This window comes from Leptopilina heterotoma, unplaced genomic scaffold (assembly GCF_015476425.1).
Source record: "Leptopilina heterotoma isolate Lh14 unplaced genomic scaffold, ASM1547642v1 Lhet_53, whole genome shotgun sequence".
Taxonomy (NCBI): domain Eukaryota; kingdom Metazoa; phylum Arthropoda; class Insecta; order Hymenoptera; family Figitidae; genus Leptopilina; species Leptopilina heterotoma.
The window spans coordinates 1,851,000-1,877,473 of NW_025111115.1; the positions used below are offsets into that span (position 1 = coordinate 1,851,000).

The 26,474-nt window shown below is 23.9% G+C and overlaps 2 protein-coding genes across 11 annotated transcripts in view; one reads left to right on the forward strand and one right to left on the reverse strand.

Annotated features, from left to right (window-relative positions):
* The window catches only part of LOC122508184, a 231,578-nt gene that overhangs the window by 73,534 nt on the left and 131,570 nt on the right, over positions 1-26,474 (forward strand). The window contains exon 4 of the mRNA XM_043621344.1: positions 4,385-4,547. Within this exon, the coding sequence (XP_043477279.1) occupies positions 4,385-4,547 (163 nt within the window). The remainder of the gene's footprint in view (positions 1-4,384; positions 4,548-26,474) is intronic.
* LOC122508185 overlaps positions 1-26,474 on the reverse strand; it is a 222,891-nt gene that overhangs the window by 13,673 nt on the left and 182,744 nt on the right. For 7 of the 10 annotated variants that reach the window (XM_043621353.1, XM_043621352.1, XM_043621351.1 and 4 more), the window contains 2 exons: positions 8,183-8,354; positions 4,435-4,532 (listed from right to left, as the gene is read on the reverse strand). In XM_043621353.1, the coding sequence (XP_043477288.1) occupies positions 4,435-4,437 (3 nt within the window). In that variant the 5' untranslated portion in view covers positions 4,438-4,532; positions 8,183-8,354. Of the gene's footprint in view, positions 1-4,434; positions 4,533-8,182; positions 8,355-8,523; positions 8,661-15,396; positions 15,712-26,474 lie in introns of those variants that run through there. The other 3 variants (XM_043621356.1, XM_043621355.1, XM_043621354.1) reach the window with 3 other exon arrangements.

Below are 26,474 nucleotides of genomic sequence, written 5' to 3' on the forward strand. Positions count from 1 at the left end.
CTCTAACTACTGCTTTTCAATTTACTAGATTTAAAAAAAACTGTGTCTGACTAAAAATTTATTTAAACTACTGATTTTCACATTACAAGAGTTTAGAATAATTGTGTCTGACTAAATATTTACTTCAACTACTAATTTCCACAATACTGGAATTTTAAAAAATTGCGTCTGACTACAAATTTACTTTAACTACTGATTTTCAATTAAATAGATTTTAAAAAAATTGTGTCTGACTAAAAATTTATATTAACTACTGATTTCTACATTACAAGAGTTTAGAATAATTGTGTCTGACTTCAAATTTACTTCAACTACTGATTTTTACATTATTGGAATTTTGAAAAATTGTGTCTGACTTAAAATTTACTTCAACTACTGATTTTTACATTATTAGAATTTTGAAAAATCGTGTCTGACTTAAAATTTACTTCAACTACTGATTTTTACATTATTAGAATTTTGAAAAATCGTGTCTGACTTAAAATTTACTTCAACTACTGATTTTTACATTATTGAAAATTTAAAAAATTGCGTCTGACTAAAAATTTACTTTAACTACTGATTCACACATTACAGGAGCTTAAAAAAATTATATCTGACTAACTTTAACTTTAACTTTACTTATTTATATACCCAATGGGAAATTTACAACTGGCGTAGTACTGCGCCAGCACTGGCAGCACTGGCGGCAAGGCTGAGAGCCAGCACTGGCATGGCACTGGGATGATAACGCCGTCTGGCGCTGCCGAAGTACTGTCTGTCAGTGCTGCCAGACAGCGCTGGCCCAGCACTGGACCAGTGCTGGCTGAGAATATTGCCGCAATAAATGCCGTATTGTTATTAATTAGTCGTAAATTCATAATTATAAATAATTTAACAACAAAATGGTAAATAATATTAATAAATAGTTATTATTCATAAAATATTTCTCTTCTTAAAGAAATTGTATTAAAGATGGAGACTAACAATGGATATAGTAAATGAAGTAGAAAAAAATTGTTTATAACATTTAAAAATTAAATAATAAACAATTACAGTAAGTGTGCATTAGATTTTCATATTTTAGTACCTAACGATTGGAATCTAGAAATATCGCAAACCTATGAAAATAAACAAAATTGCTGACGAGGGGAATCGAACCTACGACCTACGGACTAACAGACTAACGCTCTAACCACTATGCTAACGACACATGTGTACAGTGAAGTATTAACATCTCAGTATCATTCAGACATACAATTATTGAGTCAAAGATGAGAAAAAAATAGGGATACGTTAGAAATAATAAATTGAAGTAAAATAAGTTAAACTAAATTTTTAAAAATTAAATTATTTTATTTATTGCATTTAACATTTTACGTAATTCTTAAATTGCGTGGTAATTTTTTAATAATTTTTTATTCATAGTAAGAAGTATAATAGTATTTTAATAGGAACCAAATTATTATTGAGATTAAAGTTTAAATTTTGTTTATAATTTTAATTTGTCTAAATAATTTATTATTTACAAAATTAGACAATTATGTTAAATTGTTATTATTAAACTTAATAAAAATAAAAAATGAACAACTGAAAAGTAAAATATTAATTTTTTTTTAATAAATTTATATTTATAAACATTCATAAACTTTTTTTATAATTTTTTTCAAGTTTATGTCAAAAAAGCAATGTTGGCAAAGAGCGTCGTGAACAATTTTTCTATACTCAGCCAGCACTTGCCGCCGTGGCTTGTCCAAGCTCTGGCGAAACAAAAATTCTGTACTGCGCCAGCACTAATTGTCGAGGCTCGGCTAGACTACGCCGAACAATCGTCTGAGTACTAAGCCAGTGGTGAACATCGGCACTACACTGGCATTTCCCATTGGGTATTACTAGGATTCTAAAAAATTGCGTCTGATTAAAAATTTACTTTAACTACTGATTTTTAATTTACTAGATTTAAAAAAAATTGTGTATGACCAATATTTGCTTCAACTGCTGATTTCCACATTAAAAGAGCTTAGAAAAAATGTGTCTGATTTAAAATTTACATTAAATACTGATTTTTACACTAATAAAATTGTTTTAATTTCTGTCTGACTAAAAATTTACTTTAACTACTGATTTTACATTGGAATTTTAAAAAAATTATGTCTTACTGAAAATTTATTGTAACTAATGATTTTCAAATTGACTAAAAATTTACTTTAACTACTTATTATAACATTACAGGAACTTAGAAAAATGGTGTCTGACTTAATATTTACGTTAACTACTTATTTTCATATTAAGGAAGTAAAAAAAAAAATTTTACCTGACTAACATTGACTTTAACAACTTATTCAGATAATATTTTTGTGGCCTTTGGTCTATTAAATAAGAACGGTGTTTTTGTTCACAAAAGAATTTTCATATATTTAAAAAATTCGAAAATTCTTTTGTGAACAAAAACACCGTTCTTATTTAATAGACCAAAGGCCACAAAAATATTATCTGAATTTTAACAATAAGGTCTACAACATTCACTATTTAACAACTTATTTTTATATTACAAGATTGTGGAAAAATTTGTCTGACTTAAAATTTACTTTAACTACTGATTTTCACGTTAGTGGAATTTTTAAAATTCGTGTCTGAATATAAATTTACTTTAACTACTGATTTCCACATTGCAAGAGTTTAAAAAAATTCTGTCTGACTAAAAATATTCATTAACTACTGCTTTTCATATTATTAGACTAAAAATTTATTTTTACTACTGATTTCCATATTTTATGGTTTTAAAAAACTCGTGTCTGACTAAAATCAGACTTTAACTACTGATTTCCACATTACAAGTGTGGAAGGAAATTTGTATTTGAATACAACTTGACTATATTTACTAATTTCCACATTTCAAGAATTTGTGTCTGTCTTAATATTTACTTTTACTACTGATATTTATATTTCAGAATATTAGAAAAATTTCCACATTACATGAGTTTAAAAGAAATTGTATTTACTCTAAAATGTACGTTAACTAAATAATCTTTGCGTTATAAAATCCGATGAACTGAGAATTCTAATATTGAAAGTTCGAATAATTAAAGTTCTGTTAAATGATATACCTGTGAGATTAAAGTTCGATTATATTTTTTCTTCTAAATAAAAGAGTGGACTAATTTAAAATTTTGTCAAACGAAATGTCGATGTTAAATAATAATTCAGTGACCTAATATTCTAAATTTTTAATACATAGAAATTCTACATTAATTTGAAATCGAATTTATTATATATTCGCAACTGTGTGTGAAAACTCTTTTTAACAAAATTTTGTTCAATATATATATTCTGTTATTAATGATACAGTTTTATGGAATATTTTAATTATTTTCTAAGGAATATTTTTTATAAAATACCAACTCACAAAAAATAGAGATAACTATTTTATAATAAAAATATAAACAATGAAGCAAAAAATGTATAATTTTAATAAAGAGGGATAAAAAATAAAAAATTCTGTTAATATTGTATATGAAATGGAAATTAATTATTTGGAGGAAGTTAAGAGACTGTTTCTTGTGTGTATATGCCAGTAACGCTTGTAAAGTCAGCAGAACTTGCATTATAGAATAGAAGTCGTAACGACGGAAATGGCGATAGTAGACATTTCGAAACTAGATTGACGTTGATTAATGGTGCAATTCCATGGTAAACTTGTTACTTATCTTACAAATATATTACCATTAACGTTATTGCTATTTACCAGAAAATTGTTCAATTCTCATATAGAAACAGAAATCACGAATTATAATTGTAAATAATAATTCACAATTTAATCAACACGCTCATTAATTAATTAAGGGAATATAAAAATAATAATTAATTGTAATTTAACTAATTAATTAAAATAATACCACAGGTCTTAATTCTTGTGGAAAATTATGTTCCAAAAATAAGATTAAAAATAGGAATTGTGCAAATATTTTTCTTCTTTTTCTAAAAAAATAATAATTTTGTTTAAAAAAATTTTGATTCATAAAGAAAAATAATGCAAAATAAATATATTTTCTATTTCTTAATCGCAGTTGTTTAACAATTTTCTAATTTTGTTTAAAAGTAAAGAACAAAAATCTGCATAGTTACAATTTGACAAAACATAATATTTAACAAATTTTTAGTCTTTTAATGAAAAGAATTAAAAAAAATTCTGATTATTGCTATTTGTTATTACAATTTTGAATTAATGAAATAAAAATAATTATCACATAATATACAATCTATCTAAATAGATAACAAAAAAAGGATTAACAAAAGACAACTTCAGAGTGGGAAAGACAGAAAAAATGAATGAATGAGAGAACATTCAAAATTATAGTTAATTTTATCATTAAAATAAACTAATTAAATAATAATTTCTTTTAAGGCACGTATGGAGAAAATACAGAGAAAGAAGAGATTCATCAAATGGATTACCATGGTACAGAAATGTGTGCTCGAAAGATGGAACTTCAGAATCTCTGCATCATCGTCCACACTCAGGGATCGGCACCACTCAGCCAGGAACACAAATTCTATCAGCAGAAGATGTGAGTAAATTTTTAATTTTCTCCTCTCATCGAATTTAAAAGATATTCAATTATTCATTTAAAAATGACACAAAGTGACAAATTCCTTTGTTTTCAAAAATATACCATATATTTAAATTTAAAAACAAAACAAAAATATTTCAACTTCAAAGATTTTTTAAAAAGTTTGAATGTAAATTTTGCATTTCTATGTCATTTTCCATAAAAGCTAAAGTCGTATGCGACTGTGTATTGTTTACAAAGTTTTCCGAGAGAGTAAAGTAAAGCAATTTGATGGAGTGTACGCTAAAAGTTTTCTCTCTCTCGGTGAACAATATCAAGCGAAGAACAATATCTACCATTTTTTATGTATAAATGGAAGGGGGACATTGATCGGCATGTGTTATTGAAATAAAACTAAATAATATGTAAAAGCGGTTTAATTATTCATTTTCAATGTAAACAAACTGTCACTATCTGTGTATTGTAATAATACAAAAGTATATTAACGCGATCTTTCATAAATTAAAAGAGAAATTATGAAAAATTAATTTAATTACGAATATGCTTCTTGCAGTGAAGTTTGTTATTTATTTAATTCATTTATGATGGAATTCACAGCATGAAATATTAAAATTAAATAAATAATAACATAATTTATTAAAATTATGATATGATAATTATGCCAAAATGCTCTTCACGAATAATTTAATAAATAAATATAAAAATACTAGTTTTTAATTTTTTTTTAATTTAAAAAAAAATATTTTTGAATCAAACAAAATCTTTTTTATACAGTCGACCAAAATTTATTCTCTAATAATTGAACATAAAGTTTGATTCAATAAAAATGAAGTTTAATTCATTTATAAAATATATTTAATTCAAACATATTTTTTTAGTTGGTTACTTATTTTTGAAATAAAAAAAGAATTTTCTCTCAGCGTATAATATTATAAATTATAATATTAATTGAAATATAATTTATAATATAATAAATTAATAATATTGAGTAAAATATAATTTTCTTAATTCGATACGAAAGAGAAATTCTGTTATAAAATTATTTCGGTACAAATATATCGGCTAAAAGTAAACTATTTAATTCCTCTGATTATATACGTAAATAAAATGTTACGTAACATTGCTAAATATGGCAAAATTCTTCTTATCATAGAAACTGAATTCTAATCTCAAGCTTAACGCCTGAGAGCAGATGTTTCTCTTCACACTTGTGCTTCGCTCTATGCCAATACACAGGCTTTCTCCTAAATTACCTAAAGCAAGCAAACTTTTACCTAAACCAACAACTACGCAACATTTACTCAATTGTTTCAAAAATTTGTTTCTATTTATTGTTCATTGGAAAATTGAAAAATACACAATTTTCATTTTTTTAAATAGTAATTACTCAAAGGTTGAATAAAGGAAAAATTATAATGAATCTAAATTAGATTCAATTTGATATCTGCAGAAAAACTGTGTTCTAAATTTAACATTAAATTATTATAAAAATTACAAATTTTTTTTTCAAATTTAAATTTTTGAATAATTTTATAATCAAAATAGTAGAATTTTTTACAAAATTTCAATTATTTTCAATATCAACAAAATTTTTAAACAATTTCACGAAAGAATTCAATTATTTTCTAAAATTTAAATAAATCCATTGAAACAATTCAATTTTTTAAAAATAGTTTTTCCAAAAATTCAATTATTGCAATAAAATTTCACGAAATAATTCAATTTTTTTTATTAATTCGTTATAAAAATTTTAAAAGAATTAAATTATTTTCTAGAATAAATAATAAATAAATCTTTCGAAACAATTCAATTTTTAAAGTTTTTTTTAAAGTATCTAATTATTTTCATAAATAATAACATTCTTTGGAAGAATTGAATAATTTTTATAAATAGTACATTTTTTTGCAAAATTTCAATTACTTTTAATTTTAATACAATTTTAATAAAATTTCACGAAGAAATTTAATTTAAAAAAAATGTTTTCAAATATTATTGCAATAAAATTTCACGAAATAATTCAACTTTTTTCTTAATTCGTTATAAAAATTTTAAAAGAATTAAATTATTTTCTAAAATTGTAATAAATCCTTCGAAACAGTATTCAATTATTTTTACAAATAGTAGAATTCTTGGCAAAGATTCAATTATTTCTAATACAATTTTAATACAGTTTCAATTTTTTAAAATATTTTTCAAAAAAATTGAATTATTTTCTAAAATTTTAATAAATTCTTCAAATATTCATTTTTTTTAAATTTGTCGACAGAATCTAATTATTATCTAAAATTTTAATAAATTCTTTGAAGAGATTCAATTTTTGTAAAAGTAGTTAAATTTAACCAAAGAATTAAAATTATTTTTTGTAAATAATAAAATTCTTCTTAGGAAACGTTCAGTATGATAAATATCAATTTCTACTAGTTTATTAGGAAAATTTACTAATTCAAAAGCAAAAGGTAAATTTTTCTAGTAATTAGTAATTTCTACTAGTTTATCCGGGAAAACTAATTCAAAAGCAAAAAGTTAGTACAAATTTTTACTAATTCAAAAAATGGAGTATAAATGGTAAAAATTGTTCAAACTTTGCAAAAATGAAAAAAAATTATGGCACACTTTCTTCCTTAATGGTACTTAAATTTAAAAAAAATCTTGTTAAAGAATTATCATATTTTATGGAATTAGTTTAAAAATTATTCAATTAGTAAAAGAATTTCATTAGAGATTCAAAAAAAAAAAAAAAATTTCAAAGAATTTGTGGCTTTTTTAATTGCAGATTACTTCCGACTTTCATAATTGATAAATAATTGTATTTAAAAAAGCGGTGTAAATATAAATTTTTTTCAAACATTGAAAGTTTTATTTTTAAACTTGTGAAATTTACAACGTTTATATAATCAACGATTTAAACGAAAACCGTATTTTCTATTTCTATGCAAATTTTTAGTTTTTTTTTTTTTTTTTACATAAGCAACGAATTGTTTTTTTGTTTTTTTACAAAACAAAATTTTTTAATAGAAAAATTTTATTGTTCTCTGAGTGGAAAATATTCTTTTTCTACAATCTCTGATTATAAACGTTCTGTTAAATTCCCGACATATTTTTAAACAGTTTCTGCGTATTTTCCTGTATTTCCAAATCCAGAGATGTCAAAGTTAAATGCTGGAAGCTGCGAAAGTAATTCAATAAATCTCAATATATTTCACTGTTTAAGTTTTGCAAGTCAAACTTCTGGCTACAAAACTTTATTCCGTAGATAGAAATACCTAATACAATTTTGTGGCATGAATTTTATTTAAAGTGTCAAATAAAATCGTCAAATTGACAAAAGTTACAAAAATTACTAATTAAAATTTTTGTTTGACTCCGATTAAAAATGTAAATTACTAAAAGAATGAAAGCAAAAAAAAAAAAAATAGAGGCAAAAAATAAATATTGAAATATAAAAGAATATACCAGGAGGTACTTAATAATTAATTAACGCTTTTATTTGCCGGTAAATAATTAAAAAAAAAGAAACTTTAGATATATACTGAAATGTTAAAAGAAGCTGTAATCTAACTTTGCGATTCAGAGAGAAAACTTTGAAATGCAGTGAGATCATGCTAATGAGATGCTGGGAGCTTGTTACTCACCTTGTACCAAACTGGCAATTCAGCAGGATGTTTCGGTATCGGTCAGTCAGTACTTTAGTTGTGCAACCTTACCCAAAACTCAACTCAACCGGAGTTGAAACTCCCTTCAAGTAAAGTACCGTTCTTAGAGAAGTTATGCCATAAATCTTTCCTGGTGGTACATTCGGGTTTCCTAAGGAGGAAAAAAATAGGATTTATTATTGTCTTTGAATTTCCGAATTTAATTTATTTCACGAAAGGGAAAATTGATTGTTACTTTGAAATTAAGAAAAAAACTTTATTTTCTTTTTCTTTATCTATCAGTGAAGTTGTTTATTTTAAAATTAGAAATTTATTCTTACACTGTAAAAAAAAAGATTCTAACTTAGAGCTGATTTTGGTATTGAAATAGAACCAAATATTTTTCTTCTTTTTCTAAAACAAAATAATAATTTTGTTAAAAAAATTGTGATTCATAAACAAAAATAATGCAAAATAATTTAATTTTCTATTTCTCAATCGCAGTTGTTTAACAATTTTCTAATTTTGTTTAGAAGTAAAGAACAAAAATCTGCATAATTTCAATTTGACAAAACATCATATTTCACAAAATTTTAGTCTTTTAATGAAAAGAATTGAAAAAAAATTCTGATAATTTCTATTTGTCATTACAATTTTGAATTAATTATAAAATAAAAATAATTATAACGTAATATACAATCTATCTAAAGATAACAATTAACAAAAAACAAAAGTATAAACAAAAGACACCTTCAGAGTGTGAGGGACAGAAAAAGTGTATGATTGAAAGAATAAAAGAACATTAATTAACTATATTAATTTGAATTAACTATATTGTTACTGTAACTTCATCAAAATTATTTTCATCATTTTAATTAAATTATTATTTTCTAGAATTGTAAATTATCTTTTATGAAAATAATAATTGAATTCCTTAAAAAATTTTATTATTTATGAAAATATTTGAATTCTTTGTGAAATTTTAATTATTTTATGAATATAATTAAATGTATGCGCAGAATTTCAATAAAATTTTTTATAATTGAATTCTTTTGAAAAATTTTAGTAGATATTATAAAAATCATTGAATTGAGGAAAATTTTTGAAAATAATTGAAATTTTTGCCGAGAATTTTTTCAAAATTTTTTTAAATAATTGAATTGATTTGAAGAATTTTATCAAACTTTTTTAAAATGATTGAATTTTTGCAACGAATTTTATTAAAATTTTCAAAAATAATTGAATTCTTATGAAGAACTTTTATTAATTTTTTTGTTAAATAATTTAATTATTGCAAATCATTGAATTCTTGCAAAAAATTTTATCAAAAAATTTGATAATAATTGAATTTCTTCGAAGAATTTTATTGTTTATGAAAATAATTAATTGAATTTAGGAAGAATTTTATTAAAATTTTACATAATCTTAATAATTAAATTCGTTTGAAGAATTTCTTTGAGTTTCTTTAAAATAATGGACTTTCTTCAATCATTTTAATTAAAAGTTTTCAAAGTAATTGAATTCTATATGAATAATTTCTTTCAAGTTTTTATAATAATCCTCTTTCTTAATAATTGAAATTAAGCATTTAATCTTTGAATTTTATTTAAAATTTTTGGAAAATAATTGAATTTTTTGAAAAAATTTCTTTAATTTATTGAATACAATCGAATTTTTTAATAATTGTATTGAAAATAATTGAATACCTGAGAAGAATTTTATTATTTATGAAAAATACTTTAATTCTTGCGATGAATTTTAATAATATATTTCTTTTTAAATAATTGAATTCTTTTGTGAATTTTTATTGAAATAATTGAATTTTGATATTATTGAAATTAATTTAATTCTACGAAGAATTTAATTAAAATTATTTTGAAAAAAATCGAATTGTTAAAAATTATTTCATTAAAATCTTTGAAAATTAATTTTAATAAAAATTTTAAGAATAATTACATTTTTCGAGAAATTCCATTAACATTGTACCAAAAATAATTGAAATTCTGCGATGATTATTATTATTATATATGAAAATAATTGAAAACCTATATATATGAAAATAATTGAATTCCTGGTAAAAAATATTATTCTTCATGAAAATAATTGAATTATTGCGAAAAAATTTATAAAAAATTTGTAAATAATAGAATTCCTCTGAAATTTTTATTAGTTAATTCATTCATTCAAAATTGTCATTTTCTAAAATTTCAAATTAAAATTTTTTTTAAATAATTGAATTCGTTTTGGGAAATATTTTATTAAAATCATAGATATTGAAAATCATTAAAATTAGAAAAATTTCTGAAAATAATTGAACTTTGGAGAAGAATTTTGTTATTTATAAAGATAATTGGGATTTTTACGAGAATTTTTTTTAAGATTTGAACATAGTTGAATTTAATGAGAAGAATTTTATTTTTTTTAAAGAATTTTTGCAATTATTTTTAAATTCTACAAAATTGAATTTTTTCTAGTATTTTCAACAAAAATTTAAATTAGAATATTTTCAAATTTTATTATTTTTAAAATTGATAATTTTATTTAAAAAAGGTAGTAAGAAGTTAGCCGCGCGATTTGTTGCTAGTTCAATTTATTATAGTTAATTAATAATTAATAATAATTCATAATTACAGTTAATTATTGTTAATTTATGTTTGTCGCAAATAATTGTTTATTTAATAGGATAAAATGAAATATAGTAAGTTTCAGTAAATATTTTATTAGTTTAAATAAATATTTAATGAATAATAGACCATTTAATTGAGTCAAATAATTTATATTTGATCCAAATAAATTTGTTTTCACTGTAGAATGCTGAAAAAGAAAAAAGACAAAAAGAAAGCTTGAGAGCTTTTTTCCTCTCTTGAATCAAATAATTCTTTTCAATGTAAGATAAATTCTAAAAGTATATTAGAATTTTCTAAAAGCTTTTCCAAAGATTCAATAATAAATTTTTTCTTTTCAAAAAAAAAAAAAATAAATAATTATCCTAATGGGAGAAAATTAAAAAGTTTCTAATTTAATAAACTGTATTACTTTAAAAAAAATGTTGTAAAGTTATCATAAGACATTAAGAAACTGTCCAATTAAAGTTTATCCTCAATTGTTGAGTAAAGTCAGAACTGAGAGAGAGTCTCGTTCGATACTTATATATAAAGGGATCAATAAAGTGTATGTGTGAACGTACTTGTTCGAATTAAAAACTTTTAGATAAGCTCCTGGGAAAAGTTTTTCAAGTTTTTTTCCATATACAATGTATATATATATACCCATTTGAAAAAAACAAAGTACTTTATGATATCCCGGAGGTGGTGCCAGAGCGTGCACTCAGCTTTCGTTGAGAACTATTTCATGAGGCGGAATGTGTGCTTGTTGTAAGAGCATAACAAATCATAGTGATTAAATTTTTACACAGCAAACAGAAATGTTCAACTAAACATTTTTCGAGTTTTGCGCCTCGCAAAAAGAAAGCTCTATGTATGCTTTTACGAAAAAAAAAATTTTCCCCTTTTTTACTTTTAGAAAATTATTTACCGCGCATAGTATTTAATTTATTTCATTTTCCTCGATTTTCCAGGCAAATATTACTTTCTATTTACTAATAGAATTTATTTATTTATTTTATCTATCTGTATAATTATTATATATCGATAAAAAGCATTTTATTTATTTTACATATAACAATATTTATTCTAAAAGTTAGACTTGTTTTCCCATCAATATTATACACAACTGATGCGGAGCTTTTATATTTATATATATTTTTGTAAAAATAGTTTCTCCTATTTATCGAATATATATGTTTTCAAAGGAAAAAAATATGTTTTACTGGCTATCTCCGTTTCCGGAAATGACAGAAGCTTTTTACGTTCGAAATAAATTCTTCGTGACTAAAATAACGAGTTAAGACCGAATATATACATACATACACACATGTCTATCAATCAATCGTCCATTCAGTTCAGCTTTAGCGAACGTTGGACATTGATGAAGTAAAAACAGAGCTTTCACGCTTTCACCTAGAGGTCATCGATTTTATCATCGAATTATTTCCATAGAAAAATACAAAATAATTCCTTTTATTCTCAACAAATTTGTTATTGTGTTGAAAAATAACAACTTTTTAGTAAAAAGTATTTTCCGATCGTAAGTATATCTAATAATTGGGGGTAATTTTATTTTAATTGAGAAAGAGAGAGAGAGAGCAAGATTCTTTTGTTTGATTCCATTCTTTTGTTTGTTGAGAAAAACGTATTATACTCATTAGCAGAAAGAAAATTCTAGTGAACAAAAATCTATTGAGTATAATTATGTATTTTTGTGGTAAATATTAGTTTATTTAGTTTATATAAAAAATTTGTTTGTAGAAATTAAAAGAGTGGTGAATATTTATTTTTATTATTAGAATCAATAACTTTTTCTCTTTGGATCCTTTGTGTCAAATGCGACAAATCTTCCTTACTTTTTTATTTCTAGTGCTTTGTCCAATCGAAATGTTTCCTTTAATTAAATTTTTATCTAATTTATCTTATTGTAGTTTTATTTTTCAAAATTTTAATTGAAAACCTACTGAATTTCAATTAGATTAAAAAATTTCAATTCTAAACTTTGTAAACGTGAATTATTTAAAAAAAATTTTTTATCTTATTATACCTGTTAAAATTCAATTATTTCTAAACATTTAATGTAAAATTTTGTAAAAGTCAAAATTGACTTTTACAAAATTTTATATTAAATGTTTAGAAATAATTGAGTTATTAGTTAAAATTCAATTAATTATAGAATTTGAAACTGCAACTTTATCAGAGCTAATTATTTTCAGAATGTGGAATTACAATTTACAATTCTCATGAAATTCAATTATTTTAAAAAGTTCAATTTATTAAAATTGTAAATTATTCAAAAAAATGCAATTTAAAACATTTAAGCTGGTCTTGACAATTTTTTAAACAATTTTTAAAGTCTAATATCAGATTTGGGCTTTTTTCATCAAATTGGAGTTTTTTTTATTAAATAAAAGCTTTTTCTAAAACATGGAGGTACTCACAACTTTTTTAAAATTTATATCCGATTCAGAAAAAATTTTTAGGTACCTTGAAAAACGTCGCTGGTCTTGACAATTTTTTTTAACAATATTTGTAGGCGATTGTCAAATTTGGGCTTTTTTAATAAATTTTGAGCTTTTTTATTAAAGAAGAGCTTTTTTCGAAACTCAAAGGTACTCAGGACTTTTTTTTAGAATTTACTTCCGATTTTGAAAAAAATTGTGTCTTGAAAAACAACGCTGGTCCTGACAATATTTTTTAACAATTTTCGGAGTCGAATATCAAATTTGAGATTTTTTTCATTGAAATAGCAGTTTTTATATTTAAAAAGAGCTTTTTTTGAAACACGGAGGAAGTAAGAACTTTTTTAAAATTTATTTCCGATTGATAAAAAATTTGTATTTTAAAAAACGACGCTGGTTTTGTAAATTTATTTTTACAATTTTTGGGGTCAGATTTCAAATGTGTGCTTTTTTCATCAAATTTGAGCTTTTTTTATTGAAAAAGAGCTTTTTCTAAAACACGGAGGTACTCGGAACTTTTCAGGAATTTATTTCCGATTGACAAAAAAAAATTGTATCTTGAATAATGATCCTGATTTTGGCTTCTTTTTATCAAATTAGAGCTTTCTTTATTAAAGAAGAGCTTTTTCCTAAACACAGATGCACTTAGAGCTTTGTTAAAATTTATTTCTGACTCAGAAAAAAATTGTATCTTGAAAAACGACGCTTTTTTGTAAATTTATTTTTACAATTTTCGGAGTCGAATATGAAATTTGGACTTTTTTTCATCAAATTGGAGCTTTTTTATTAAAGAAGAGCTTTTTCCAAAACACGCAGGTACTCAGAATTTTTTTTTAGAATTTATTTTTCATTCAGAAAAAATTTGTGTCTTGAAAAACGACTCTAGTCTTGAAAATTTTTTTTAAACAATTTTTGGAGGCGATTATCAAATTTGGTATTTTTTTCATCAAATTGGAGCTTTTTCTCTTATTAAAGAAGAGCTTTTAGCATAACACGGAGGTACTTCGAAAAATTCCATTGAAGTACCCTTTGGAAATTCTACGGAAATTCTGCAAGTTTTTTATTTTAATAATATTTTAACATTTTTCTATTATATGATTAGAGTTTAATAATAAGCTTTGCTGCAATTTTTTGCAAATTACGTATTTCAATCAAGTTTTGCAAAAAAATTGAAAAAAAAAATCTTATTATTAGACTCTAATCATAATAGAAATGTTAAAATAATATTAAAATAAAAAACTTTCAGAAAATTTCATGAAATCTTCATGGAAATTTTATATCCTTACACTGAAAAAAAAATTTATTTGGTTCAAATAACCGATTAATTGACTATTGTCAATTAAATATTTAATTGAATCAAATAATAATTATTGGAGTCAATTAAATGGTTTAATTTACATTTGTTTTAAATACTGGAATTTTTGGTTCAAATACCTACCGTTTAATTGACTCAAATGAATATTATTTGATTCAAGTAAATATTTAATTGATAATAGTCAATAATTAATCGGTTATTTGAATATTGAATCAAATCAATTTTTTCTCAGTGTAGGAAAACTGCGTGTACATTTAATTTTGGAAATGTGAATTCGTTTTTTTTCTTTGTCAGTGCTCATTTCTCATTTTGATATTCTTTATTTCTCGCAATGTTCGTTTTGAAGAAAAGAAAGGATTTACTTTAAAAAAAGTTTCGGTGAATTTTTCTCTACTAGAAATCTAGAATCGTGATTAATTAAAGGGATAGTTTTGAAAAGCATAATTTGTAGTGGAGTTGAGAATCACTGATATGCGAAATGTAGTGGTGCCGTGAGCCGTTTGGGTACTCGTAAACGTATCTACAGCATCTGTCCTGCTCTCGTGCTCAACGAAGATTCATACATACGTGAGGAGATACGAAATATTATACATTCAGGCTTGCCTAAAGTCATTTTGTGTTACAATCACGAGAGAATATGAGATACTACGAGGGCATGCATGTGCATACCTGTGGATCACAAGAGTGAGAGAGAGAGAGAGAGAGAGAGAAGTTTCATGCAATTTAACTTTTGTACATTTCTTACACGCAAGAGACTTGAGAAATTAAAGAAAACCCACACTCTCCATGCGCACCCACATAACTAGTGACGTTAGTCTGTTAAATACTCACCGAAGAATATTCTTCTCCATTTTAGGAAAGTCCTAAGAACTTTGTTGCCTGATTCTTCATCTTCTCCGGAGAATATATAAAGAAGGCAACAAAAAAAACAAATTATGTGCACGTTTTTTCTCTCTCTCTCTCTTCTTTTGTGAGAACATAAAATTTGTCTGCAAAACATAATTCATTGTATCGATATGCTCCCACATGTGAGCGAATTGAACCCAATTATTCTATGTATCAATAAACAAGGTTCTTTTGTTTATTGGTTTTCTTCTTTAATTTTTTCATCATCTTCCAAAAATCGGAAATAAATTTTCTTTATAAATATTATAATGGTAGGAAAAACTATTTCAAATAAAATTCAAATCGATTATCAAAATAGTATAAAATAAAATACAAATACGAATACAGAAAATAATATAAACTTACAATCTTCTTGCTTACTTTTTAAAATAAAATTAGCAAATTTTAAAAAATATAGAATTTAAAAAATTCTAATTCTTTTTCAAAAAAATAAAATATCAAATGGAATATAATTTTCATATTATAACTTTATAACTATAATAATAATATACTCGAGACAGGGTATTCAGAAAAAAGTTAGGGATTTTTATTAAAAGTACTGGGAAAAATTTAATTTTTAGAATTCAAAATAAAATTCTGAATTTTGGTGTATTTTTTGTTTGCCTTATAAACTATGAAATTACCACGAATTCTAATACAAAACCTTTAAATTTTTTTTCTATTTCTGACAAAAATTAATTTTTTAATATTATTTAATTATTTCAAAAGTTGTAACGCAATTATCTTTATAAGTAACAAAATTCTTCACAGAAATTCAATTATTTTTATGCATTTTAATAAAATTCTTTGCAAAATTCAATTATTTTTATAAATAATATATATTTTTTAAAATTTTTAACGAATATCTCGTCAAGAATTCAATTATCTTTATAAATAGCAAAAATTTTGTCCAAAAATTCAATTATTTTCAAAAATTTTAATAAAATTCTTTGTTAAATTTCAATTATTTTTAAAAGCTATTCACAATTCAATGATTTGCAAATATTTATTACTTTCATAAAATTTATCAAATAATTTAATTATTGAAAAAAAACGTCGATACAATTCTACGTAAACATACAATTATTTACATAAATAATAAAATTTTATTTAGAAAATCAGTTGTTTTCATCGCAGATCTTCAAATATTTTTACTATAATATTTAAATAAATTCCTCGAGAAATGCAATTATTCTTCAAAATTTTATTAAAACTAGACGAAAGAATTTAATTTTAAGAAACATTCAATTATTCAATAAAATAATAATATTCGTTGTACTAATTCAATTATTCTCATAAATAACTATTAATTCGTCGCAAAAAATAAATTATTTTCAAAAATTTTAATAAAATTCCTTGCAAAATTTCAATTATTTTCAAAAGTTTTTCGCAATACTATTTTTATAAAATTTACCAGAAAATGTAATTAATAAAAAAAATTGTTATACAATTCTGCGAAAACATTTAATTATTTTCATAAATAATAAAATTTCGATTAGGAATTCAATTATTTTCATCGCAGAATTTTAAATATTTTTAATACAATTATAAATAAATTCTTCGAAAAGTGCAATTTTTCTTAAAAATTTTATAAAAATTTGACGATAGAATTCAATTTTAAGAATCAGTCAATTATTCAATAAAATAATAAAATTCGTTGCAATAATTGAAATATTTTCATAAATATTTTTTAATTCGTATAGCAGAAAATCAATTATTTTCAAAAATTTTTTAAGTAATTCTGCAAAAGAATTCAATTATCCTGATAACAACAAAATTCTTCCCATAAAATCAATTATTTTAAGGAATTTTAATAAAATTCTTTTCCAACATTCAATTGTTTTGATAAATATCAAAATGCATAACAAGAATTCAATTCTTTTGAAAGGTAATAAAATACTTTGCAAAAATTAAATTATTATTTTCGAAATTTTTTAAATATTCTCGTCAAAAATTAAATTATCTTTTTAAATTAATAGCGACATTCTTCTCAAGAATTAAATTATTGTCAAAAATTTTAATAAAATTCCTGTCAAAATTTCAATTATTTAAGCAAAATTTAATAAAATTCTTCGGAATAATTCAATTATTTTCAAAAATTGTTATAAAATTCTTTAATATAAGAAACTTTAGTAAAATTTTAATTAAATTCCTTAAAATAAATCAATTTTTCGTAAAAATTAAATTTTAATAAATATTCAATTATTGAATAAATTATTTATTTTTGTATTTAAAGAATTGAATTCTCATAATAATATTTAGTAAATATAAATATAAACTAAATATTATTATTAATAACTAAAACAGCAAATATAGCAAATATTTAGCATATATTTAGTTAACGTATTTTCGTTTTATTTCACCACCAACACTTGATTATTATTAAAAAGGGTCTCTTCTTTTTGGCATTTAACTTATTTTTTCACTCAATAAACAATTTTCATGAAAATCAATAATTACGAAATAGGGTGTGCCTTGTTTTAAATTTAACTCATCGCTTTTTTTTATGCATATTTACTCTCACCTTAACTTTACAGATCTATTCAAATGTAAAAATAAAAATTCAAAAGCAGATTTTTTTTAATACCCAATAATAAATAATTTTGAAAAATAGAACACGATTTTCGAATTCAAGTCGCAGAAATGTTTGAATGTGCAATGAGAAAAGTCAATTTCCTTGACCTCGTGCCGCGGCTAAACAATATCTAACAATGTAACTTGAGAAAACAGTTTTGCAGTTAATATAAAGTGTACAAGTGAAGCCTTGAATTTTTTCTTTTCTTTGTGTATGGGAACAAAACTGGCATTATTTAAGACACGTTAAATTACAATTAGGTCACCAAAGCGATGCGTCGCGACAGTGACAAAACAACTGTCTGACTTTCTTAGACTTGTTGCCTCTTTCCACTTATTCCTCTTTCTTTTCGTTTTATATACAGTTTCATCATGTTCACTGTATATATACAAATACATTTTCACTATATTTCTGTACCATCAACTCTCTATCGTCCAGAATTTTTTTTTATTTCAATTTTATATAATTGTAAAAATTTTAAACTAACTACAATATTTTTTCGTTTTTATTTGTTTTCTATAATTTTTATTTTTATATTCTCTAAATTTGAATTGGGTCTAGAAATGTTTACTAATTTAAATTAGCGACTGACTTTTTGCTTTTGAATTAGTAAATTCGGATTCAATTTATTTTACTGATAAATAGTATAATTTATTAGTAAAATTAACTAATTTCCAATTTTTGTTTAATCGGTTATTTGAATCAAATAAATTTTCTTCTTCAGTGTACCTAAATAATAAATTGAAAGTAGGTACTTAAAGAGATGTTATAATAACAAAATTCACTATTAGAATGTAAAAATTAAAGTAAAATTTAAGAAGTAAAATAAGAGGAGTTAATTCCGTTAAAAAAAAGTGAAAATGTAATATATTGCGAATGTCTGTTACATGTGTAGCCATAATGTTATTTGGAGTAACAAGATTGGTGTAGACATTTTTAAATATATCGAGAAAGAGGTTATTTCCTTCGGAGCACTTTAAACCCCTTGGACCTCCAGAGAGTGTTGCAGGTTGCTGATCCTTCTGGTGTGGAATGCTGAAGAGCTTATATGCATTGGAAAAAGCGAGAGAAAAGAAGAGATGTTGTAACTTGCTCGATTTACCATGTTCTCGCGTCGACCTTTCACCTATTTCATCTTTTTTTTTTATTCTCCCTTATTTCTTCTCACTCACATCGGTAAGTCACAAGTTTTAAAAAAACTCTTTTAAAAAAGTATAAAAGCGTATAAAAATGTATAAAAATATTTTCAAAACGCGAAATTTTACGACAAAGAGCTCATCTCTTATCTTATCTCTTATTTTTTAACTTTATAATTACAATTATCATTATTTATTAATTTACAATTATAATAAGTACTAGTGGCTATTCAAAAAATACTTGGAAAGAGGGGGATTCAAATTAAAAAAAATAGAAATTTTTTAAATGCAACTAAGTTAATAAATAGTGTTAAGTGTGTTAATAATAATATAATGGAATAATAATAGCAGTAGATAATTTATGTAACGTTCCGGTATTTTTTTATTCGAATAGCGTTCGCTTGTTTTCTTTTTATTAAGTACATTGGCATGGAGAAATGTAATTAGATGCCTGGAGGAGGAATTCTTTTTTCATTTTTACTGTTAGGAAAACGAACAAAACTGGATATGTACTTTTCATAAAGTTTTCTTTAGCAAATGAATGAAAATTTTTATGATAATATGACGGAAAAAATTCAATATCAGATTTTTTTTCTACTTTTGGTGCTATTTTTTCGCATACAGTCACTAAAGTACTTCTTTCTAATTGAGATCACTTTTTACTTTTTTTTTAAAAAAAAAGCCATCTTTATTGACTTTTAAAATCGGAAAATTTTCCAATTTTTAATCCGAAAAATAATTTTTCTTTTTATCAATAAATACAGAATTATAGAAATAGTTAGGAAAATATTTATTTTAGTTTCGACATTAATCCCCTAGTTCGAAAATCATTTTGAATAACTAAGCATTTTATAAATTTTTCATTTTCTATTTGCAAAAAAATTCAGAAGCATCCTTTTTGAAAAATCAATTGTTGTGAAAGGAATACGTTTTATTGAAGTACTCGAACCGTGGAGAATACGTGAGTCCAGTGAAGATCTAAGACATTAAAGTTTCACGTGAACTGACCGGACAAGAATTCTAAGCTATCGAGATTTTTACATTGAGATCACGTACAATGGCGGAAGGTTTGCTCTCTTTCTCTCTCTCACTCTTTTTCGCTGTACCAGTCATCTCATCCCGGACATTCGCTCCTCGATCTAAACGCGAATCGATTCTCATCCCGCGCGTAAGAATATAAAACTGTCGAAAAATTCAGTCAGCTCTCGTGAAGAGAGCACATTCTTAATCGAGATTCCACCTCAATGCTTTCGAACGATGAAAATTGACGCCCTACTAAATTCTTCTTTTCAACATTGTGTCGTCGATCTGAACGACTTGACGAAAAGGCAAAAAAAAATTATTATGATGATTGGCGCCAGTTCGGAAAAATATGATTGAAATTAAATAAAGAAAAATGTAAAAGATAAGTAAAAGGGAACTGTTCTTATTTATCTTCAGAAATCTTTAAACTAATCAAAAAAATGTCTTTAGCTTTTGGTTATAATTTTTTATAAAACATGACAAATGAAATTAAATATCACAAACAATTTTAAAGAAATAAATTAAAATTATTGTGTTTAAATCTGTTCGCAGTTTGAAGTTAGTTTTTGTTTGCTTCTCAAACGTTTTAAATACATTTTCTTTTTCAATGTTTTGGAATTTTAAAAATTAATGCACTGAAAATTACTAAATTCTTGCAAAGTTTTCATTCAAAAATTTAAAAATAATTAGTCATTTGACGAATTTATTCTCAAAATATTTTTTAAAAAATTGAATTCTTTCGAGAAGCTTTATTTAAAATTGTATTGAAAATAATATTGAATTCTCGCAAAAAATATTTTTATTTATAAAAAGAATCGAATTCTTCCAAAGAATGTTATTAAAATTATGGAAAATAATTTAATTCTTAACAAGAATTTTACTAACAATTGCTTTTAATAATTAAATCTTTTCAATTGTTTTGAAAATAATTAAATTCCTGCGATGAATTTTACTGTTTATAAAAATAATTAAATTCTTCCCGAGATTCTTACAAAAAATGTTTTATTAAAATTTTTAAAAATAACTAAATTCTTATCATTAATAATTTTTTTAAATAATTTAATTTTTGCGAAAAATATTATTAATTAGTTTTTAAAATAATAAACAAGAATAATTATGTAGTTAATAGAGGTGAATTTTTTTTAATTTTGAATTTGAAATTATTTAAAAATAATTGAATTTTGGAGAAGAATTTTGTTTTTTTTTAAATAATTGAAATTTTGATAAGAGATTTTATTAAATTTCTCTGAAAATAACTGAATTTCTGGGAAAAATTTAAATAATTATCATGATAATTGAATTCTTTCGGAGAATTTTTTTAAAAGTTTTTAAAATAATTGAATTGAGGGGAAGAATTTTATTATTTTTAAAAATAATTGAATTCTTGTGATAGATAATGTTATTTACCAAAATAATTCAATGTTGATATTTTTAATATTTATCATGATAATTAAATTCTTTCGAAGAAATTTATTAACATTTTTAAAAATAATTGAATTTCGGTAAACAATTTTATTATTTTTGAAAATAATTGAATTCTTGTAATAAATAATGTTATTTACCAAAATAATTCAATGTTGATATTTTTAATATTTATCATGATAATTAAATTCTTTCGAAGAAATTTATTAACATTTTTAAAAATAATTGAATTTCGGTAAACAATTTTATTATTTTTGAAAATAATTGAATTCTTGTAATAAATATTGTTATTTATCAAAATAATTGAATTTTGCAAAGAATTTTATTAAATTTTCTGAAAATAATTTTGCTATTTTTAAAAATAAGAATTGAAATCTTGACGAGAATTAAAAAAAAAATTTTGTGATTAATTTAATTCTTGTGATGAATATTATAATTTATTAAAATAATTAAATTAATCAAAAAAATTATATTAAATTTCCTAAAAATAATTGAATTTAGGGAAAGAAATTTGCTATTTATAAAAATAATGAAATTCTTGTGATAAATATTGTTATTTATTAAAATAATTTCATTTTTCAAACAATTTTATCTGAAATCCTGAAAATAATTGAATTCTTTCTAAGAATTTCTTTCGAATTTTTGAAAATACTAAAAATTTTGACGAAGCATTTTGCTATTTATAAATATAATTGAAGTCCTGACCAGAAAGTTTGAAAAATTTTTGAAAACATTTGAATTTCAGAAAAGAATTTTGTTAAATTACCTGAAAATAATTTTGCTATTTTCAAAAATAATAATTGAAGTATTAACATGAATTTTTAAAAATTTATTTGTGATTAATTTAATTCTTGTGATGTATATTGTAATTTATTAAAATAGTTTCAAAATTTTTTTTTAAATAATTAAATTCTTTCGAGAAAATTTAATTAAAATTGTATTCAAAATAATATTAAATTCTCGCAAAAAATTTATTATTATTTATAGAGTAAAGATTTCCTTATTTCTTGTGGCCTAATGGCTTATATTTTATTTAAATTACAGCAAAATATAAGCCATTAGGCCACAAGAAATAGGAAATCTTTACTCTATTATTCTTGGCTTAAAATGAAAAAGGAGATATACACTACATATATTATTATTATTTATAAAAAGAATCGAATTCTTCCAAAGAATGTTATTTAAATTATTAAAAATAATTGAATTCCTGCAATGAATTTTAATGTTTATAAAAATAATTGAATTCTTACAAAAAATGTTTTATTAAAATTTTTAAAAATAACTAAATTCTTATCGTTAAAAATTGTTTTAAATAATTTAATTCTTGCGAAAAATATTATTAACATTTTTGAAAATAATAAACAAGAATGATTATGTAGTTAATAGGTGAATTTTTTAAATTTTGAATCTGAAATTATTCTAAAATTAATGTTTATATTTGAAAATATAAAATTTTTTAATTTTTAAAATAATAAATGGAACAGTAACATTTACGATAGTAATTAATAATTATTACCTACATTTATTATTATAATCATAAAAATGTAAAGAACAAAAATTATTATTTATCTTGGTTTATTTATAATATTTAAATGTTTATAAATATTCCCATTAATACTTGATATACACACAACCTTCCCAATATTTTCAAAAAATCTTCAAGTTTTTACAATATTTTTTCAAATTCTTCAAAAATCGCAGATTGCTTTAATTTTCTTTAGATTTGAAGAAAAATCTTCCAATCTGGGCAGCACTGCTGAAGCTATAAACCAGAAAAAAAATAGTTTCTGAAAAAAGTGATAAAGAAAGAAGGCCGTAGAGAATCATAAGAATTGCGATTTTCAGTGGTAGATGAGACTATTTTTGAGGCCAATGCACTCCCGCAGCACTTGGGGCCCCGCGAATGAACCAGACATCTCGCGTGGACTTGTAACTTTTTTTCTACGCCATTTGAGCGTTGCAATTCTTGGACAGCGTTGCTGAAGAAAAGAGTGCAACTATAAGAACCTTGAAAAGATGGGAGAAAGAAAGAAGGAAGAAGTTTCTGTGCATGATGGAAAGAAGAGCCAATGAAGCAACGAGAGAAAAAAAACAGAAGAAGAAGAAGAAAAAAAAGAAGATGATGATGAAGAAAAAGAAGAATAGTGGAACGAGATTTTTAAGGGGGTGGGTTGAAGGAGGCATTTCAAGAGTAGGTTCTAGAGTATAGATGATTGTATAGGAACTTGATGGGAACGCTATAGGTTCTGTTTAGAAACTAATATAATATATATACAATCCATTCAACATTTCAAAGTCCAAACTGTATATATTTAAAAATCCTCGAATTAACTTTTTTTCTTTCTCTATTAGAGTAAAACAATTCAGGTGTGCCATACAAATTTAATTTTGTTTTTCCTTGACTTTTACCTGATTTCCAAACTTTTTCCTGACTAATTTTGACTTTTTCCCTGACTCTAAAGAATTCAGTTCAGTTCATTAGAATTCTAGATTCTAGTTCACTCTAAAAATGATTAGATATTGTAAAATTTAAATTCTCCAACATTTTATTAATTACTCTCAAAAATGAACTGGGTGTAAAATTGATAGCTACACCCAGAGAAAAATATTATTTAAAACAAATATATTTTATTTGAGTTAAATAAACGTATATTATTTGTCTCAGAACCAACTAGACTTTTTATTTCTTTTAAATAAAAATTTTATTCGACACAAATAAAACATATATTTGAGATAAATAAAATTTTATTTAAACCAAATAAAATTTATTTCAAACAAATAAAAAGTCTAGTTGGTTCAGAGACAAATATACCATTTCTCTGGGTGTAAAGGGGTCCAACCTTGACCGCTTGTGGTTGCTACAAATAAATTTCTTTTTCTGAGCGTATTTTTCACGTGTACAATATTTGTTTGTTGAATAAAAAAATAATACAATAAAGTCGACTCGGTCATAGAGTAAATATTCAATTTCGACTTTCACATAGGATTAATTGAAGGTAAACTGAAGCTAAGTTGAAAATTAAACAAATAGTTGAACGGATTTCTGCGAGTTAGATTGAGTTTGTCTTTTAACTTTTCGTGTACCTGATACCAGATGCCCTCAAATCAAATAAGGATCTAAATTACAAACCAACTTGAAGAAAATTTCATCTCTTTTGTTGAAAATACCTCAAGGATATAATTCTCATTAGAAAGAAAAGGAATCACTAAGCATTTTACCTGTAGTAACTCAATTGTATTAATTTACAACTAAATTGTTTATTATTAAAAATATTATTTTTTTTATTAAGCTTATCATTATTAAACTTATTAACAAAAATAATTGTTCCATTGTAGGTATTGTATAAAAAAATGTCAAATGATTGTTAAAAACATTTTTGCGATATTGTATTTAACGAGATTATTATGTTCTCTTTAAAATAGAGGGAAGGAATTAAAAATATGCTTTTAGAAAATTTACAATATTCTTTGTGTACTTTTCTACGCTTGCGGACACATTGCTTTTGTAGTTTCTCAACTTAATAAGTTTGTTGTAAAGTTTCCTTTCAGGCATATGAATAAATAATTGCAAGCAAACTAAAGGCTTGGTGTGTGCGTGCATTTCCCGAAAGTCTTGAGAGCATCAGAAATATTTTATGAATCAAACTCACCTTATATAATCGATGGAAATGCATAAACTTGGGGAAAACTTGGCGCGGTTCACACAATGTGCAATTGACACAAACGAATTAATCGTTTAATTAATTAATAATAATAATTAATAAATTAATTAATAATTAATTGTTTAAACCAATTAATTCTTTATTTTTAATTTCTTTCTATTATTATTATAAATATTAAGTAATAATAATCTCAAAAAAAGAGAGTTTGCTTTTTAATGAATGATTGAATGATCATCACATTAAATAAAGATAAATTGAGAAGTTGCTAATGATGAATTACCTTGATGCGGTTGTTTGACTTAATCTAAAGTGTGCTTATGGGAAGAGAGAGAGAGAGAGAAGGATCTCTTAGCTAAACAGAAAAAGCAAAAAAGAAAAAACAGAAGAAAACGACTTGTTCGATTCTTGTGTTCAAGGATACAGCTTTCCTGCCTGCCAGCACAATCAGGCTACTGTGAGCGACAGGACCAAAGGCGAATCGTCTTTGCCTACAGCCCACACAGAAGCAGAAGCTTTGAGAATATAATGTCCAAAAGCAAGGGTCGAGAATGTAAAGTTAGGTACTATGTGCGTTGATATACACAGGACGTGTTTGTGGCTTCTGCGAAGGGGATCACTTATATGCAGCAAACTGTAAAGGAGCCGTAGATTGCATGCGATGTGAATCTACTCGGAAGGAGGAGGATATATTCTGATTCTGATGCTGATGCTGTGCTTCATGCGAACGACCCCATTACACTTAATAGACAATATATCGAGCAATGAATTTTGCAAGAAACGTCACGCCATGCCATGGAAATGCTTTAATCCTGCATGACCATCACAAAACAGAGGCACCTGCCTGTGTCCTCTCATCACAGAAATACACCTGCTGATCTCTAATCTTCTAGAGATGCATCCCAAAACATTTTCAATCCCGATTCCCAACAGCCTTGTCATTCATCAATTTCGTCAATTAATTTACTAATTTCCAGCTCGATAATTAAATTGATTCCCCGACAAAAATCTTTTTCTGGTTTATTTACATAAATAAATATAACAGAAACAAATTTTTCCCGTATTCTAGAAATGGACCATAAATCGGTAACAAGAGTTACTCGAATAATACATTTCTCTGACAGTATCCGGATGTTTAAAATATACTACGAACTTTCTAAGGATTCCAGACAAAATTTTGTCTTTTTCCCTGACCCTAAAGAATATTCT